Source organism: Dendropsophus ebraccatus, chromosome 2 (assembly GCF_027789765.1).
Source record: "Dendropsophus ebraccatus isolate aDenEbr1 chromosome 2, aDenEbr1.pat, whole genome shotgun sequence".
NCBI classification, from domain to species: domain Eukaryota; kingdom Metazoa; phylum Chordata; class Amphibia; order Anura; family Hylidae; genus Dendropsophus; species Dendropsophus ebraccatus.
This window is the reverse complement of record NC_091455.1, coordinates 211763098-211781068: the sequence shown is the minus strand read 5'-3', so window position 1 is coordinate 211781068 and position 17971 is coordinate 211763098. Positions and strand designations below refer to the sequence as shown.

The 17971-nt window shown below is 42.6% G+C and overlaps 1 protein-coding gene across 4 annotated transcripts in view; it reads right to left on the bottom strand.

Annotated features, from left to right (window-relative positions):
• Positions 1 to 33: 33 nt before the first annotated feature.
• SGCE (sarcoglycan epsilon) overlaps positions 34 to 17971 on the bottom strand; it is a 51575-nt gene continuing 33637 nt past the window's right edge. For 3 of the 4 annotated variants that reach the window (XM_069959410.1, XM_069959407.1, XM_069959408.1), the window contains 7 exons: positions 14359 to 14557; positions 13320 to 13482; positions 12729 to 12940; positions 7508 to 7534; positions 3209 to 3397; positions 1171 to 1214; positions 34 to 502 (listed from right to left, as the gene is read on the bottom strand). In XM_069959410.1, coding sequence (XP_069815511.1) covers positions 486 to 502; positions 1171 to 1214; positions 3209 to 3397; positions 7508 to 7534; positions 12729 to 12940; positions 13320 to 13482; positions 14359 to 14557 — 851 coding nt within the window. In that variant the 3' untranslated portion in view covers positions 34 to 485. The remainder of the gene's footprint in view (positions 503 to 1170; positions 1215 to 3208; positions 3398 to 7507; positions 7535 to 12728; positions 12941 to 13319; positions 13483 to 14358; positions 14558 to 17971) is intronic. The other variant, XM_069959409.1, reaches the window with a different exon arrangement.

Here is a 17971-nt window from a genome sequence, read left to right as displayed (position 1 = left end):
GCAGTATTATAGTAGTTACACAAAGCACGACACTGTTGTAAAATCACTTTATTATAATTGTATATATAAACATCTTGTCGTGTAGACCGCTGATACTTGGCTTAGTCCTTCGCTCTTATATACAGAATTGTTTTTGCAGGTTCTTATTGCTGCTTTTTATACGTTTTATAAGTTCTCCCAAAACAGATTGACAAATGTTGTTTCATCCACTGGTGCCACTTGTGCCGGCTCTGGAACTTTCTCCGGTTTCATTGGTATTATCACAGGTATTATAGTAACAATAAAAAAATCCATACAAAAAGTTGGCGTAAAAAAACACAAAACAAAAACTTTTTGGAATTCCGTATAATCCCGTAGGTGGAGGAGTCCAGGGCGTCATGCAGGTTACGTCAATGAAAAGCTGCAAATCTGGAGATAGAATGGAGAGGCTTCCGATGTGTCCATCGATGTCTTATAAATTCATGGCCTCGGTAAGTTTCCGCTCCTCAGGTATACCATTGACCTGCAGAGAGTCAATTTTAGATCTTACTTTACTGTAGAAGAGGTTGTGATGAGGATCGCTCACTGTGGTCCTAGTTATGTCTGTTCCCAAAAATGCAATGCTCTATGGCTAGGTCATACGTGACTGGATTTATGGGGTGCTCCTCCTGTCCCTTTACCCCTCCCTGCACTTTTGAATGCACAATGCAGAACAAATGAAGCGCCCCCTAGTGACAAGACTGTACACTAGTCTAGAACAGATGTATAACCATGCACTATAGTCTATAGTTACCTTGTACCTCATCGGTGAAAATGGAAAATACAAGACACATAGGTAATACTTGCCTCAAATCTCTGAAAAGTTGTCATACGGAATTCTCCTGCATCCCGAAAGCAGCAATAGAGAGGAAGAGCGGAATCAATCCCCCAAAGCATTGAATCTCTACATTTACCAAGAGTATCCGATCATTTGGAGAAGAAGTTGGATGCAGCCCTAGGGAATCTGGGTAAACGTGGATACAGCCATAAGCCATAGGTTGTATCCATGTTTTCCTGGACTCCCTAGGGCTGCATCCGACTTTTTCAGCCACTGAGTTGTGCGCCTTTCTAATCCATAGACATAAAGTATGTATGAGGAGATGCTTCTTATTACCAGATACTCGATCCTCTATGGTGCTCGTCTCTACTCACCTGGGTTTTGCTGTTGAGGTATCTGAGTCTGATGCGATAGAGTCCTAGGAAAGACAAAGTAACCAAAGCTGAGAAATCTATGAGAAGACGTTCTGAACGTAAAGCAGGCGTGACCTCAAACATATTACCCTTTGGGGTCTACTCAAAATGTCGCAGTCATTTAGAGAAACTTTTGACTTTTCAAAGAGATGCACGTTTTGAATCGGGGTCATAGTGTTCAGACCACAGCTGGTTATTACAATGAGCCAGGAGAAGAGCACTTCACCCCAGAACTCACCGGGATCTCCATCCAGTTGCATTAGACAGACTCCATAAAAAGTCTAAACCTGTCTTGTACAACTGGATGGAGTTCACAGCAGGCCGGGGAGTGAAGAGCAGAGCAGCACGCTTCTCCCAATGGAGGTCCACACAATCTTTTGACATCTCTCTTTGAGTTTTTCCCAATGCCAGGGACACTTTGCAGTCAGCTCCACCTTTGACTAATATTTTGTATTTTATATCTAATTTGATTCTAATTTTTCTAACTTCTGATGATAAACCTTAAAATGATGTCATCACAAAAGGCGGGAATTTATGTATTTTTCTTCGGTCTCCCTACTTTTGGCTTTTTTAGGTGGGCTCCACTTTGTCAGAGCCGACTCATCTACAGTAACTCAGTATTATCTATTGATGGGCCATTCCATCCAAACGGAACCTTTTCGTAACACCCGTAACACCTAGTTAAACCTAGTAAAACTGCAATTTAAGCACCAAAGTTATAAATATACATTAAGAGTCTTAATGTATATTTATAACTTTTGTGGTTAAATTGCATTTTTTTAATTAGCTGTTAAAAAAATGTTTAATTAGGTGTTACGAAAAAGGTTCAGTTTGGATGGAATGGCCCTGATGCAAAAAATCCACATCTTGAACTTGGTTTGGTCAAGATAGAGACTAATGGCCCTATTACACGTTCGATTCGCTAAAATGATCGAGCGATCGATTCTGATATTACAATCACTAATTGCTGTTATAAACTATATAAACAATTATTTTTATGGTCGTTAATCGTTCCTCAGGACGACCCACACAGCATGTTTAATCTGCGAACGTCCTTAAAGATTAACAGATTTGCGAACGATCGGAGAACTACCAACAATATTTTTTTGGCATGTTGAAAGATGGCGATTAACGATTTTTGCTTCGTCATTTGATCGTTGGGTGTTACTATACAAGCAGATAATCGATCATTTTTGGTCGTTATAGTGAATTTTTTTACTATAATTGCTCACTGTAATAGGGCCTTAAGCTGCCTCATTACATGGGACAATTATCGTGTGAATTATCGTTTTATCCTTCAAATTTAAAGATAATCATTTTTTGTAAATTCAGGCAACAATCAAACGACCAATGAAAAAATTGTTCATCGTTCGTTCGTTCGGTGCTGACACTAAAATCACCGTACTTCATTTGCTGTAATTCCCCATTTCTTCACTAATCGTTTAGTGTAATTCCACATCGTTCCTTCATTTGCTGGGATCAGATGGAACAAACGATCGTAGTAACTAACGACTATCGTTCTATGTAATATGGTGAACAATTTTGCAATATAGCACCCCGATAAGGTTCATTGTTCTCACGCTATATTACTAGAAAAAGGGGCAAAAGAATATGGTAAATGGTATGAGTCATTACTACAGAACTGTAGAGACTGTGACATATGCACAAGCCCATATACCCTCACAGTCTCTAATGTTAACATAAAATTGCTTACAAGTTCCTGTACCAGTGTGACACTAGATTCGCAGCTCCTTACCACCTGGTCCCAAAATTGCCCCCAAATCACCCAGGACCTGCTTATGGTTCATGGGGTTGTCACTGCAATATTGGGACTGTTGCCAAGCATGAGTGTATCTGACTGCATCCCCATCCCACCACCAGCTATACCAGATAGAACTGAAGCATCACAACCTCTCCAGCCTCCCCCACACATATACACGTACACGACTGACAGAACTTTCTGAAAAAATTCCGGCATGTTTCTCTGCCGGATACTCACTGTTGTGTCTGCATCAGGGACATATTGGTGTTATCGTACGTGTCGGCATGAAGAGGAGGCACCATTTCCCCGGTCACTGGATGGAAAACTGGAAGTGTGGACAGAGGCCAGGCGATCTCTCGGTTTTTAGACATGTCCCGGAGCTCTTTTGTGGATTTCTGGATAGCGCTGTGATGAACCAGTTGGATGCTGTAAAAAAAAAATCACATAAAAAAAACACTTAAAATACCTCTTGTGAGAATCTCAGTAACATAACTGAGACGATGTTCAATATAATTTCCCAATAATTTACATCCAGGACTGATTTCTTATAATGTGCATGTGTATAATATCATTTCCCGATGTACAAAGCTTCAACATATTTTGGGGGAGATTTATCAAACATGGTGTAAAGTGAGACTGGCTCAGTTGCCCCTAACAACCAATCAGATTCCACCTTTCATTTTCCAAAGAGTCTGTGAAGAATGAAAAGTGGAATCTGATTGGTTGCTGGGGCCAACTGAGCCAGTCTCACTTTACACCATGTTTGATAAATCTCCCCCAATGATTGTAAATAGAACAATGGCTGCCATCCACCAAGCGTCTCTTCTCTTATTACACTACGAACTGACTACTGTATAAACGTATGTATAGAAAAAACAATAACCACCCATCTTTTATCAAAGGTAATTTTACTACCTCTTCACCTATTACCCTTATAGGCACACGTCTCTTTAGTAGCACTAGTCTTGACCTCTTTCAGTTTCTACCCCTTCATTCCTCACTCTGGACAGCCATGCTATTCCTCTCCCTTTGGCTCCTCCCCCCTTACTCTTATTCATTACATGTTTGACACTTTTATTTAACTGATTTATTTCACTTTTTTATCACCCTCGATGGTGTTATTCACATGGGTATGCACTATACTGCATGTTTTATGCATTCCTGGCTTACTGTTAATATAGTCCCTGGTCCAGGCACTCCATCTAATTTTGTTTAGGAAACCCTGTGGCAGTAAGCAGAGGCAATGCTGGACCAATAAGCGGTAAGTATGGTATTTAGTGACATAGTATGGGGGGGGGGCTTCAATATGGAGCTGCCTGATAAACAGCACACATTACCCAGTAGGGGCTTACTATTAGCCTGTAAAACAGCTGCCACTAACCCCCTCATTACTGCTCTGATACACTCCACCGGAAGGGGTATCAGGAAGAGTCGGGGGCTACCTGGCCCAGAGCATCAAAAATAAAGACCCGGCCTAGGGCCAGCCACAGGCTGGTGTTATTTAGATGAAAAGGGCTAAAATTCATGGTCCTCCCTACCCCAGGAATACTAGGCTGTTGCTGTTTGTTTTTTATCAGGCTGGTTACCAAAAAGCAGGGGGGCAGCAAGCATTCTTTTTTTTATGAAACCTGCTTGGATGCTAATTACATATGTAGGTATCATACAATACAGTTCCTTGTTTATTATATGGCACACGTGTTGTGTTATTGTATAGCATAGGTGTCAGAGCAATGTATGGCTCTATTACATATAAAAATATGTGTGGACAATATACTTACTGTATGGGGCATTGAATTAGATATGTAGTGTTATCTATGTAATAATTGATGTCAGTATTACAGTATGTGTGCAGCGTATGGCGTCGTCTGTGCAAGCAAAATAATTACCTGTATAGTGCTATGACTGGGGCATTAATAGACAGTGTTATGTGGCTACTGAATGGCTTTATTGTTTGGGCACTGGAGGCTGTTATGCAGTATAGTACTATGTGCCATGGGGTCCTGTGATTTCTATGCACACCCCCGACTCCCAAATTTCCCAGAAATAGATATAGATACCTAATACAGTTTGCCATTGAATTTTCGGTTGCCATATAGATGATTATAATTTTAGGAATTCTGCACAGTGACTATCACCTTCTAACACTATGAACAGACTAAAACCAGGACCCATTCCTGTGCTCGGCCATAGGTAGTAGTGTTATCACAGCAGAGCATGTATGTACCTATAGGTACATTCATAGCTGCATTCTGATTGTTGCTCTGAGGCATCACACATTCACATCTGCTCTGGAGGATCAGTTCGGAGCCCCTTTCTCAGATTCCAACATGTCTGATAGAGAACAAAACAATACTAGACAAACTATTGTTCCCATTAAAACAAAAGACATCGTGGCAGAAGCCAGCGGACTGGTGTCATACATGAGACATGTTGTAGCTTCCAGTATGAACTGAGGCCACAACAAAAATCTAAATGGAGCCTAAATCATGTGCTAGCCAACTTAAAGGGGTAAAAAGGGGCAAAATGTTTTTCTTTCAAATCAGCTGGTGTCAGAAAGTTATACAGATTTGTATTTTAATTCTATTTAAAAATCTCCAGTCTTCCAGTACTTATCAGCTGCTGTATGTCCTGCAGGAAGGGGTGTATTCTCTCCAGTTTGACACAGTGCTCTCTACTGCCACCTCTGTCCATGTCAGGAACTATCCAGAGCAGCAGCAAATCCCCATAGAAAACCTCTCCTGCTCTGGACAGTTCCTGACATGGACAGAGGTGGCAGCAGAGAGCACTGTGTCAGACTGGAGAGAATACACCATTCCTGCAGGACATACAGCAGCTGATAAGTACTGGAATACTTAAGACTTGGAAATAGAAGTAAATGACAAATCTATATAAATTTCTGAAACCAGTTGATATGAAAGATTTTGCCCAGATTTACCTTTTAAGACTATAACTTAGGCAAGATGTTAGCATATTTAGGGGAACAGAGGAGCTGTGACATGTTCAATGATACAATATAGCAGGGGATCCCCAGTGACTATGACTGGACCACCAATAACCATATAATCAACCAAGACAGGGCGTCAAACCAGAGGATTACCAAGGATTTAACCTAGTTTACAAGGGGACACAAACCACTGGATTATCTAGCACTCAAACTGGATTACATACTATCCAATAGATTTCTTAAAACTCAAACTGGATTACAAGACGCACCAGCCACCAGATTTCCTGCACTATGTATGGATACCACCTGATCTCTAGGTACTGCTAAGCATTATAGGATTGAATTAGTAGGGAAGGGATGGCACACCTGCCGCACTCCAGCTGTTGTAAAACTACAACTCCCATCATGCCTGGACAATCAAACATATGGATTTGGTTTCCTAAGCATGATGGGAATTGTAGTTTATCCACAGCTGGAGTGCGTCAGGTGCGCCATCACTGTACCAGGGCATGAATAAGGACACAGTGGCACTACAATTCTATAGGTAGATTAGTGAACTCGCTGGTTTTAGACATAGGACAGAAGATAGCAGGCTCTAACCTGCTGACACAGAGCTTAGAAAATAGCCCTGACACCAATACAGTATGTCCCACAATGCATCTGTTTCAGAAATTCATTGGTGCGTTTGTGGACATCACATGAGACCCAAGCGCTCAATTCCCAGTTATTCCATTAGAATTGCCAGGAAACAATCTTAAAGGGGTAGTTCACCCCCCAAAAAATTCTTTCAAATCAACTGGTGCCAGAGATTTGTTATTTACTTCTTTAAAAAAAAAAAAACTCAAATCTTCCAATACTTATCAGCTGCTGTATGTCCTGCAGGAAGTGGTGTGTTCTCTCCAGCTCTCTGCTGCCCTCTTTGTCTATGTCAGGAACTGTCCAGAGCTAAAGAGGTTTTCTTTTCTTTATTGTTGATTTTTTTTTTTAATATAATAACAACACAAACAGTACAATATAGGGAACAGGAAAGGTAAGGGTGGGGGGAGACCCCAGTGATACAAGGTAAAGGGTCTCAATGACCAGCAGGAGAGGTTTTCTATGGGGATTTGCTGCTGCTCTGGACAGTTCCTGACATGGACAGAGGTGGCAGCAGAGAGCACTGTGTCACACCGGAGAGAATACACCACTTCCTGCAGGACATACAGCAGATGATAAGTACTGGCAGACTGGAGATTTTTAAATAGAAGTAAATTACAAATCTCCAGCACGTTCTGGCACCAGTGGATTTGAAAGAAAAAAAAAATAGTTTACAATCCCTTTCAGTGTATCAAAAAACCCAAATATTTACAAATTCTAAACAGAAACCTTTTCCTACACCACAACCTTTTATTTGCACACACTGAAAGGCTTTAAAGCGAGGCGTCTCCTTCGCCGCACACCTATCCAACCTACGTAACCTACAAGCAGCGTTCACCAAAATAAAGCGATGAGCAGATGTGGATGAGAAGCGAGGAGCACATGGGTGAGGCATGACAAGCTACGGTGAGGTGAGGGGTTATATGACAACAAGGAAACAGAGAGAAGACACTTACTCTGGAGTTTGCATGTTTCTCTTTTCCCTAGAAACGAAACAAAATGAATGAATTAAATTGTAGCATTGATATTCCGAGCACTTCTTACGTCTATGGGTGAAGGATGGGACTAGGCGAGCCATAAATACTGCCGGAAGTACTGCCGTAAGGCCAACAGTGACGGGCGTCAGTATTTATCCATATGGATGATGGGATGGTACCACACATGGGATCCAGAGTGTCTTACCCATTGGTATAGCGCCCATTCTGGTAGTAGACACCACTACACCTCGTACCACCAGGACTCTTTGCCCCTACCAGTCTATTCCCTGTAGTCTCTGAGTTCATACCTCACAACCTTGTCGAGTTATCCCATTAAGGAGGAGAACCACCTTGGGGACCTGTAGAAGCTTCATAAGCTGCCTCTTTGCTATTGGTTCTACTAGAACATTAGATGCTTCCTCAAAGTTGCCCCTTAATGGCAGAAAACTAGACATGGCTACTCTGTATGGTGACCTGCCTACCCCTGACTTCACCATCATCCTAGACTCAGCTTTGTCTATGGTCACTTCTTTCTCCAAGAGTCCATCCAAGGTCCAGGAGCATACGTGGACATCTTCAGCTTTGGACTGACCCACCAGAAGACCGGAGGATCCTCCGATGGGCCCCCTAGCTTTAACACCTGCACTTACATTGACTAATATGTCGTTTCTCACTGGTTCTTTATTGGTGGGCCCCCAGGATGATTTCCTCTGGTGGGCCCCCGATACCCCAGTCCGACACTGGACATCTTCCTTGTTCGATCATCAGCGAGCCTCAAGCTTGTAGGGCTCCTGCACTATATGGTGGCACGCAGCAGCAGTTTATAGGCATTGTGTGTGCCACCATATGATGCCTTCCTAAAGCTGATGATAGTAGTGTTGAGTTAACTTCAGAAAAGTGGCCGAACACTCAACATTCAACTCTTCCGGAGAAATTGGATACCTCCTCAGGGCTATATCCATGTTTCCCAGGACTCCCTAGGTTGGCATCCAACTTCTCCAGATGCCGGAAGTTGAATGCCGAGCGTTCAGGTTTGGCCACATGGCTGAACATGGACACTTTTCTGAAGTTCACTCCACACTAGATGATACACAGTGTTAGCAGGACTGCCCAGTCATCTAATGTGTTTGGTGGCCTCTCGACTCTCCCAAGAGGATCTGGTATGTTGGGTTTCAAATGCCCAACCGGTCCTTCGCACCTTGTGCTAAAGAACCCCCACCAATCTTTTTGGCTGAACTTCTGATGGGTAAGGTGGCCATCTTGAGGCCAACAATGTGTTCTTGTGGGTTTCCAACCACCTAAGAATCCAGGATCAGGAGAATGAAGAACCCAAAAGGCAGGACTTCATTGCTCATCTTGGCAAAGCCGCCTTCTCTACGTGTAGTGCGGCTCAGCCCTTGTCGCCAGATTCAGGCTGAGCTGCGGGCACAGATGCACCACTATGTCTGAATAGACAACAAAGAGTCTTCATGCCACAGAAAGGGCTTCAACCCCCCTATGTTCTGCCCAAACATATCGGATATCAATGTGTGTGAGAGATTTCATTTGGCGATGCCACAAAGTAGACATTGTATCAATACTTTAGGAGAGTTTTTTGGGGCTTGATTTAAATATTTACTGGAAAAAACATCTAGCATATACTTCTGAGTGGCACCCCCACTGATCAGCGCCTGCAGGTGCCATGCTGCAGCATCTTCACTTCCTATAGTTCCATACACTGGGTAGTGGTTGTACCTGGTATTGCATCGCATTGCGTGAATGGGGGGGGGGCAGTGGTGCCTTCAATCTGCTGATCACCAGGGGCTCCAGCAATCATACCTCCACTAATAGTCTATCCTGGAAAAACCCTTTAAAGGAGAAGTCCCACCAAATTCATAAGGCAGACAGGCAGGGGGGGGGGGGGGGTGCAGAAAAATAATAAACAGGTAAACTCACCCATCCTGGTACCTCCATATTGCTGCTCCTAGGTCCTGTTGACAACCACTGGATTTGATTATCAGCTGGAAACTGGTTACGTCATGTACCCGGCTCTTCCAATTGCAACGTCGTGGTCCGTGGTGAGTGATTGCCCGCTCAGCCAGTAGGGTGCTGTCCCATCCCAGTCACTGATTGGCTGCGCAGACAATCACTCAGCCTGGGATGTGACATTGCGACTAGAAGAGCTGCAGGACACTGGCGGCTGTCAGCGAGACCCGGGAGCAGCGCTATCGGGCATGAGGATAGGTAAGTTCACTTTTTTATTATTACTTTCCCGCACCCTCCTGCCTTCCTCCCTTTTTTGACTTCTTCTCTAAAGGGGTTGTTCACCAAAAATGTTTTTCATTCAAATCAACTGGTGCCAGAAAGTGCCAGAGATTTGTAATTTACTTCTATTAAAAATCTTAAGTTTTCCAGTACTTATCAGCTGCTTTATGTCCTACAGGAAGTGGTGTATTCTCTCCAGTGTGTACAGCAGGAGAGGTTTTCTATGGGGATTTACTGCTGCTCTGGACAGTTCCTGACATGGACAGAGGTGGCAGCAGAGAGCACTGTGTCAGACTGGAGAGAATACACCACTTCCTGCAGAACATACAGCAGCTGATATATACTGGAAGACTGGAGATTTTTGAATAGAAGTAAATTACAAATCTTTGGCACTTTCTGCCAACAGTTGTTTTGAAAGAACGGTCTATGTGCAGGTCTCGTTGGTCCGTTGTCAGAATAGGAGGGGTCACTCTGGATCTCAGCGAGGAAAATGTTCATAAAACAAACCGCAAATACTATTTAAAATGGAAGGACGACAATGCAAAGACATGGTACTCATGGAAACAAAGAAATATATGAAGGTTAAGGCAACTGGTCAAAATAAACTGCATGAGGAAATGGAAGCAAAATGTACGAGGAATGGTTGTATCGCTGTTACTTGCTGCTTATTCTCACTCCAATGAGACTAATACAGACTGTCCCTTTAAGAACATCTATAACCATCCAGCCATCATACCATTTACCTTCTCCAGAAACGTGATGCCAAAACTCCAGCGGAGTAGTTCTCCCACAAATCACAGTAACAAGCCACTGTCTGCAGTTTGTTATCCTGGATGTTAGAGTGGCCGTGTGACTATCTATACCCGGCCATGTGCAGATGACAACATCAGTATCATCTTTGTGGTGACCCAATTCCCAGTACCCCGATGATCAGCTGATTAAAGGTGCTGGAGCACTCAAGTGGGATTGGCATTCCCTTCATTTTTACCTGACACCATACCTTTGGTAGTGGCCACACCTGGTATTGCAGCTCACTGCAATGCACTTGGGATTGAGCTGTAATACCGGGCCCAGCCATTACAAAAATATGGCGCTATGGCTGGTAAATAAAAAAACTGGGCGGTCAGCTGATCAGCAGAGGAGTCGGGACCTCCAAATAACCCATCAACACTGTAGTTCCAGAAAACACCTTTAAAGGGAATGTGTCATCAGAAAATGACTTATTGTACAAATAATGTTTTTATTTTAAACCAATTATTTAAAGAATTCTTGGTGACATTTTTTCCAATTTTCCATTTTTCTATCTATATTATAAAATAATCCTGATATCTTGCAGTTCTCATTCTCACCACTGGGACTAAAACTAAGCTGAGATTTCCTGTTGTGTCTGTGATGATTAGGAGGAGGCTGCTGTAAAGTGATCTGTATCGCACTGCAGCGTCATGTGACACCAGTAGATAGAGGAGACAATAGCAGCTCCCTGTGGAATGACCTCGTCACAGGTCACAGAGTGCGCTCACTAATGTCTTACATTCATCTCAAGGGGACAGAGCCTGTCTATTGTCGTGTATGTCCATGAGTCTTGCTGTAAAGCATGCTGTTAAAAACAGCCCAGGCAAGATGGCCGCCCCCATAACAATGTACAAAAAGACAAATAAATAAAAATTAAAGTCAGAAAATAGAATCAGATTAGATTAAAAGAACAAGTTTTAGTATCTGACTCTAATCAGTAAAAGAAAGTCTAGGTGTTACATTCCCTTTAAATAGTCCAGGTAGCTAGAATACTGGTTCTAATTTCCTTGCTAACTTGCTTTACTACATACATTGTGTCTGCAGAACATTCCACCAAGGTTCAGAGAATATTGGGTAACACATCGCTATTATTACTGCTCACAAAAGCATCGATAACACGGGACCCGAGCGTTGCCGGAAGTCACAGCACCCCATGGTCAATACGCATCAACATTAGCGGCTTCAACAAGTAGATGAAGAATCCCCTATCATGAGCAATGTGAATATTAAAGGGAATCTGTCATCACTTTCATGCTGCCCGAACCACAAGTCATAGGGCAGTCCTAGGTGGCTTCTTCCTGTCTCATCAGCCTTGATTGACAGGTCTCTCTCTATTCCGAAGTAGGGGGAGATCTGTCAAAGCTGGTGAGAGGGGAAGAAGCCATTGGGGACCACCTTATGGTTCGGGCAGCATAAAAGTGATGACAGGTTTCCTAAGAACATGAGGATTGTAGAACTGTTTGGACTTTACCCAGTGTCCATGCCATATTGTGGTAATTTCAGCTATATATACCCCTTATAATAAACCATTGCAGGATCCACTTATAGTCCCTTTAACGGGCATGTTCACCTTTTTTTTTCCTTTCAAATCAACTGGTGCCAGAGATTTGTAATTTACATGTATTAAAAAAAAAAAATCTCAATTTATTTAGTACTTATCAGCTGCTTTATGTCCTGCAGGAAGTGGTGTATTCTCTCCAGTCTGACACAGTGCTCTCTGCTGCCTCCTCTGTCCATGTCAGGAACTGTCCAGAGCAGGAGAGGTTTTCTATGGGGATTTGCTGCTGCTCTGGACAGTTCCTAACATGGACAGAGGTGGCAGCAGAGAGCACTGTGTCAGACTGGAGAGAATACACCACTTCCTGCGGGACATACAGCAGCTGATAAGTACTGGAAGTACTTTTTTTTAGATATAAGTAAAGTACAAATCACTGGCAACAGTTGATATGAGAGGATATTTTTTGGGGTCAACAACCCTTTTAAAGCCGATCATGTGATCAATACCTATGTGGCAAACGGATATTACTGACCAAATGTGCAATTTATCGCTAATACATAAGAAAGGGAATGTACAAACTACTACATGTCCATCCAGGAGTGACGTGCATAGAGGTGTATGCGGATATGTGTGTGTGATAGGGGTAGATAGAAGCGGGGTACTCACATGCCTTCCCTCCGACAGCACATGATGTACGCCAGTATGGCAAACAGCACCAAGGCTACGGCAGAGGGCACCGCCAGCGTGATGAGGAAGTCCGCCCGGTAGTCTCTGGCCTTCAGTGTTTCCGATGGAGGTTTATACTCCCCTGCGTCTGGCAGGATCCCCTCCCCCCGCGCAACCTCCTGAGTGATCAGAAATTGTTTATTTCTATCCACCTGAAAAAGACATAAATGTATAGTAATGAGCAGGTGTAAGCGGTGGGATAGGGAGGGAAATCAGCACTGTCTACACCCCCTCCCTATGTATTCTGTGTACATTGCCCGGTGACCACAGACAGGAGACTGTGACCTGTGAGCTGAATTGTAATACCACACACAACCTGAGGACAGCGGGGGCGCTGTTTGTGCAAGAAAGTAGATGTGCTTCTTCTAATGCTGGATAACCCTATCAACCAGTATGTGGATAACTCCTTCAGGGGAGAGGGGTAGGCAGATCACCAGTGTAGTAGGGACACCAGTGTAGTAGGGATCACGTATAATTTTTCTTGGAATGTTCCTTTAAATACCATCATAGTCACTAGGAATCTTCCCTTACCAGAGATATCTTACACCAGTCTATATGGAATTGTGCCCGGAACTTTTTATCACAACTTATGGCAGGTTCCATCTCCTGGCTGCACCTCAGCTGGTTCTGTGGGTTTTCAACTTCCCGCAGACAGGACGAGAACGGGACGTCCGCTCCAACCATAACATAAACACTGCAAGAGACAATTATATGTAAGGGGTGTTACATATCCTGATGGGCTCCCAGTTTGGCAAGTTTTAGAGGTGAAATCTCCTGATTATCTATCTATCTCCTATCTATCTCCTATCTATCTATCTATCTATCTATCTATCTATCTATCTACTATCTATCTATCTATCTATCTATCTATCTATCTATCTATCTCCTATCTATCTATCTATCTATCTATCTATCTATCTCCTATCTATCTATCTATCTATCTATCTATCTATCTATCTATCTATCTATCTATCTCCTATCTATCTATCTCCTATCTATCTATCTATCTATCTATCTATCTATCTATCTATCTATCTATCTCCTATCTATCTATCTATCTATCTATCTATCTATTATCTATCATCTATCTATCGTAAAAATAAAAAAAAATAAGTGACACTCACCTACCCCAGGCTTCCCTACAGCTCCTTGCCTTATGTCATCCAATCCTGCTGGTCGGTTTTCTCAGCAGGACCTGGTTCCCCTCAGTCACTGACTGACCAGGCTGGCAGATACTGCTGAGATGACTGATGCAGAAACAGAAGACAAGTGTAGGTGAGTATCACTCATTTTATATTTTTATGCTGTTTCCTGCCATATATCAAAACTAATATGCTTATAATTCACCCCTATACCTACACACAGCTCTCTGCTGAAGACAGAAGATTATTATGAAGCATATTAGTACTTGGTTAGTGGGAAACATGTGGCCCTCCAGCTTTTACAAAACTACAATTCCCATCAGAAAGCTTTGGCTGTCCAGGCATGATAGGAATTGTAGTTTTGCAACAGCTGGAGAGCCGGTTCCCAATCCCTGTGCTAAGGCAGCACATAGAATGATGAGTCTTACCCTTCCTTCATATCGTTGATGGGGAGCGGTACCCTTCCTCCCCTGTCCAGTGCTGATGTGATGTTGATAGCATTGAGGCGGTCAGGTTGCCAGACGTTTTTTACAGCCCCAAGAAAATCTCCCAGAATTTCACTGGCTAACATCTCTTCCACATTCATGTTTTTAATAAAGAATTCAGCTTGATAAGGAAGCGGGAAATCTGTTCATAGAATACAGAAAGCAAATAATAGTATATAATAATAGTATATACCAACAAAACACAGTAATCACTGAACTCAAGGAGATCAGCGAAAAAAAATTACAATAAATTACTCAATCCAGAGTCTCCACTGATGCCCCCAAAAATTTAAATATGCAAAACAAGAGTCCGTGCAGCCTCAGTTGCGAGTCTCAAAACACGGGATAGCCAGATATCTCTAGCCTGTTGCTGCAGGGTGCCTCCATGATGGGGAGAGCACCACACCACCCTGATACGTAGCCCCTTAAGTCCCACTCGGTTGCGAGTATTGGAACATAATTAGGGAAACAACGAGGCTCCACGGACTCCTGTTTTGCATATTAATGCATGTTAAATTTTTGGGGGCATCAGTGGAGACTCTTGATTGAGGACTTCATTGGAGTTATTTGTCACTGTTTTCCTTCAGTTCAGTGATTACTGTGTTTTGTTGGTTGATTTGTCATTGCCCCAACCAGCCAGAATCCTGCTCCACACTGACGAGGGGCAAATACCCCGAAACGGCTGTCTGTGGATGGATGCCTGCCTTGGCAAGCCTTTGTCATATCGCAATACTCGCACCTTGAGTTAGACATTGACAAAAAGGGGCCACCCTGGTATTTCCCTAATTATGTTCCAATACTCGCAACCGAGTGGGACTTAAGGGGCTACCTATCAGGGTGGTGTGGTGCTCTTCCCATCATGGAGGCACCCCGCGGCAACAGGCTAGAGATTTCTTGCTATCTCCTGTTTTGAGACTCGCAACCGAGGCTCCACGGACTCTTGTTTTGCATATTAATAGTATATACACAGTTACCCCACCAGCAGAATAGTGAGTGCAGCTCTGGGGTATAATATAGGATGTAACTTAGGATCAGTAATGTAATGTATGTACACAGTGACCCCACCAGCAGAATAGTGAGTGCAGCTCTGCAGTATAATACAGGATGTAACTCAGGATCAGTACAGGATCAGTAATGTAATGTATGTACACAGTGACCTCACCAGCAGAATAGTGAGTGCAGCTCTGGAGTATAATACAGGATGTAACTCAGGATAGTAGAGCACAGGTAATGTATGTACACAGAGACTCATATATGATATAGACTTAGTATAACCTATAAATCAATATTTAAATTTGAACAGGCTGGTAAAAGAAAAAGTTATGCAGATCGTTCCAGAGATTTGTAATTTACTTCTATTAAAAAAAATCTCCAGATTTCCAGTACTTATCAGCTGCTGTATGTCCTGCAGGAAGTGGTGTATTCTCTCCAGTCTGACACAGTGCTCTCTGCTGCCACCTCTGTCCATGTCAGGAACTGTCCAGAGCAGCAGCAAATCCCTATAGAAAACCTCTCCTGCTCTGGACAGTTCCTGACATGGACAGAGGTGGCAGCAGAGAGCACTGTGTCAGACACCACTTCCTGCAGTACATACAGCAGCTGATAAGTACTGGAAGTACTGCACTTTCTGGCACCAGTTAATCTGAATTTTTTTTTTTGTAAACTACCCCTTTAACCCCTTAAGGTCAAAGCCAATTTTCATTTTTGCACTTTTGCTTTTTCCACTTTATGTTTAAAAGGCCATAGCGCTTGCATTTTTTCAACTAGAGACCCATATGAGCCCTTATTTTTTTCAAAACCAATTGTACTTTGCAATGACAGGCATTATTTTTCCATAAAATATGCTGTGAAACCGGAAAAAATTCGTTTGCGCTGTTAAATTGAAATAAAAAAAGATTTTTTTTATTTCGGGGAGTTTTGCATTTACGCCATTCGCCCTGGGGTAAAACTGACTTGTTATATATGTTCCTCAAGTCGTTACGATTAAAACGATATATAACATGTATAACTTTTATTGTATCTGATGGCCTGTAAAAAATTCAAACCATTGTTAACAAATATACGTTCCTTAAAATCGCTCCATTCCCAGGCTTATAGCGCTTTTATCCTTTGGTCTATGGGGCTGTGTCAGGTGTCATTTTTGGCGCCATGATGTGTTCTTTTTATTGGTACCTTGATTGATTGTACCTTTTTGATCGCTTTTTATTACATTTTTTCTGGATTTGATGCGACCAAAAATGTGCAATTTTGCACTTTGGGATTTTTTTGTGCTGAGACCGTTTACCGTGCGAGATCGGGAATGTGATTAATTAATAGTTCGGGCGATTACGCACGTGGCGATAGCAAACATGTTTATTTATTTATTTATTTATATTTATAAAATGGGAAAAGGGGGGTGATTTGGACTTAGGGGAGGGGATTTTTTATTAATAAAAAAACATTTTTACTTTTATTTTTACATGAACTACATGAAGTCCCTGGAGGACTTGTATATACACAGCAATGATCCATCATATCGGTGATCCATTGCTATGGCCTGCTGCAGGCCATAGCAATGTATTGCCGAGCCGGGATCGGCGTCATTGCGATGCTGAGGCCCGGGCCGGCCAGAAGAATGGATCTCCCCACCGCGATCGCATCGCAGGGGCGAGATACGTCCCACTAGACACCAGGGACAGGGAGAACAGGTTTGACAGCTGCATTTAGAGGCTGGACCCCTCTCTGAACACCCCCCGCGCACCATGACGTATCAGATACGTCATGGGTCGCTAAGGGGTTAAAGATGGGTTTTCAGCTTTTAATAAATATAAGTTTTTCAACGTAAAATTTCCCAATTATGTAATATACGTTGTGGACCAGCTGCACAAGTTTAATATTCAATATAAACAATACCCCTTTTACTCAAACATTCTGACGTTTCCCTACTCCAATCATATTTCACTAAATTTATTTGGCAATCAAAGAGACCTCGTATTGCCTATTCCACTCTCTGTCTCCCTACTTCTAAAGGTGGCGCTCAATGCCCAGATATTAGATTATATAATTTAGCCGCTCTCTTTCGCCATGCTAAAGATTGGCTTATGGACACGTCATATTTCTCCAATATCTTAATTGAGAAAGCTTTAGCAGCACCTTGGCCTCTACCCACCCTGCTACATGCTAAATTACCAGAACTACCCCCAGAAATTAAGAGAAGTGTTATCTTTAAAGACACCATTGCCACATGGAAGGCGATACGAAAATTATATGGTTTACCCTTTTGCCTATCGAAAAGATTTCCTCTGTGGCATTCACCACTTTACCCACCTGACAAATTGGGCTACTCGTAGTGGCAGAGTGCACATGTTTCTTCTGTTGGGGATCTGCTGGATACTAATTCCAACACTTTCTTATCATGGGATATCGTCAGAACACGATTTAAATTGTCTTCATTTCATTTACCTCAATACGATTCTATAATTGAATTTCTTACTTCCAGAGTACGGGACATAGCAGAAGCAGAAAGTGATATAGAATTTGATAATCTATTCCCAACACCACCGGTACATAATTCTTT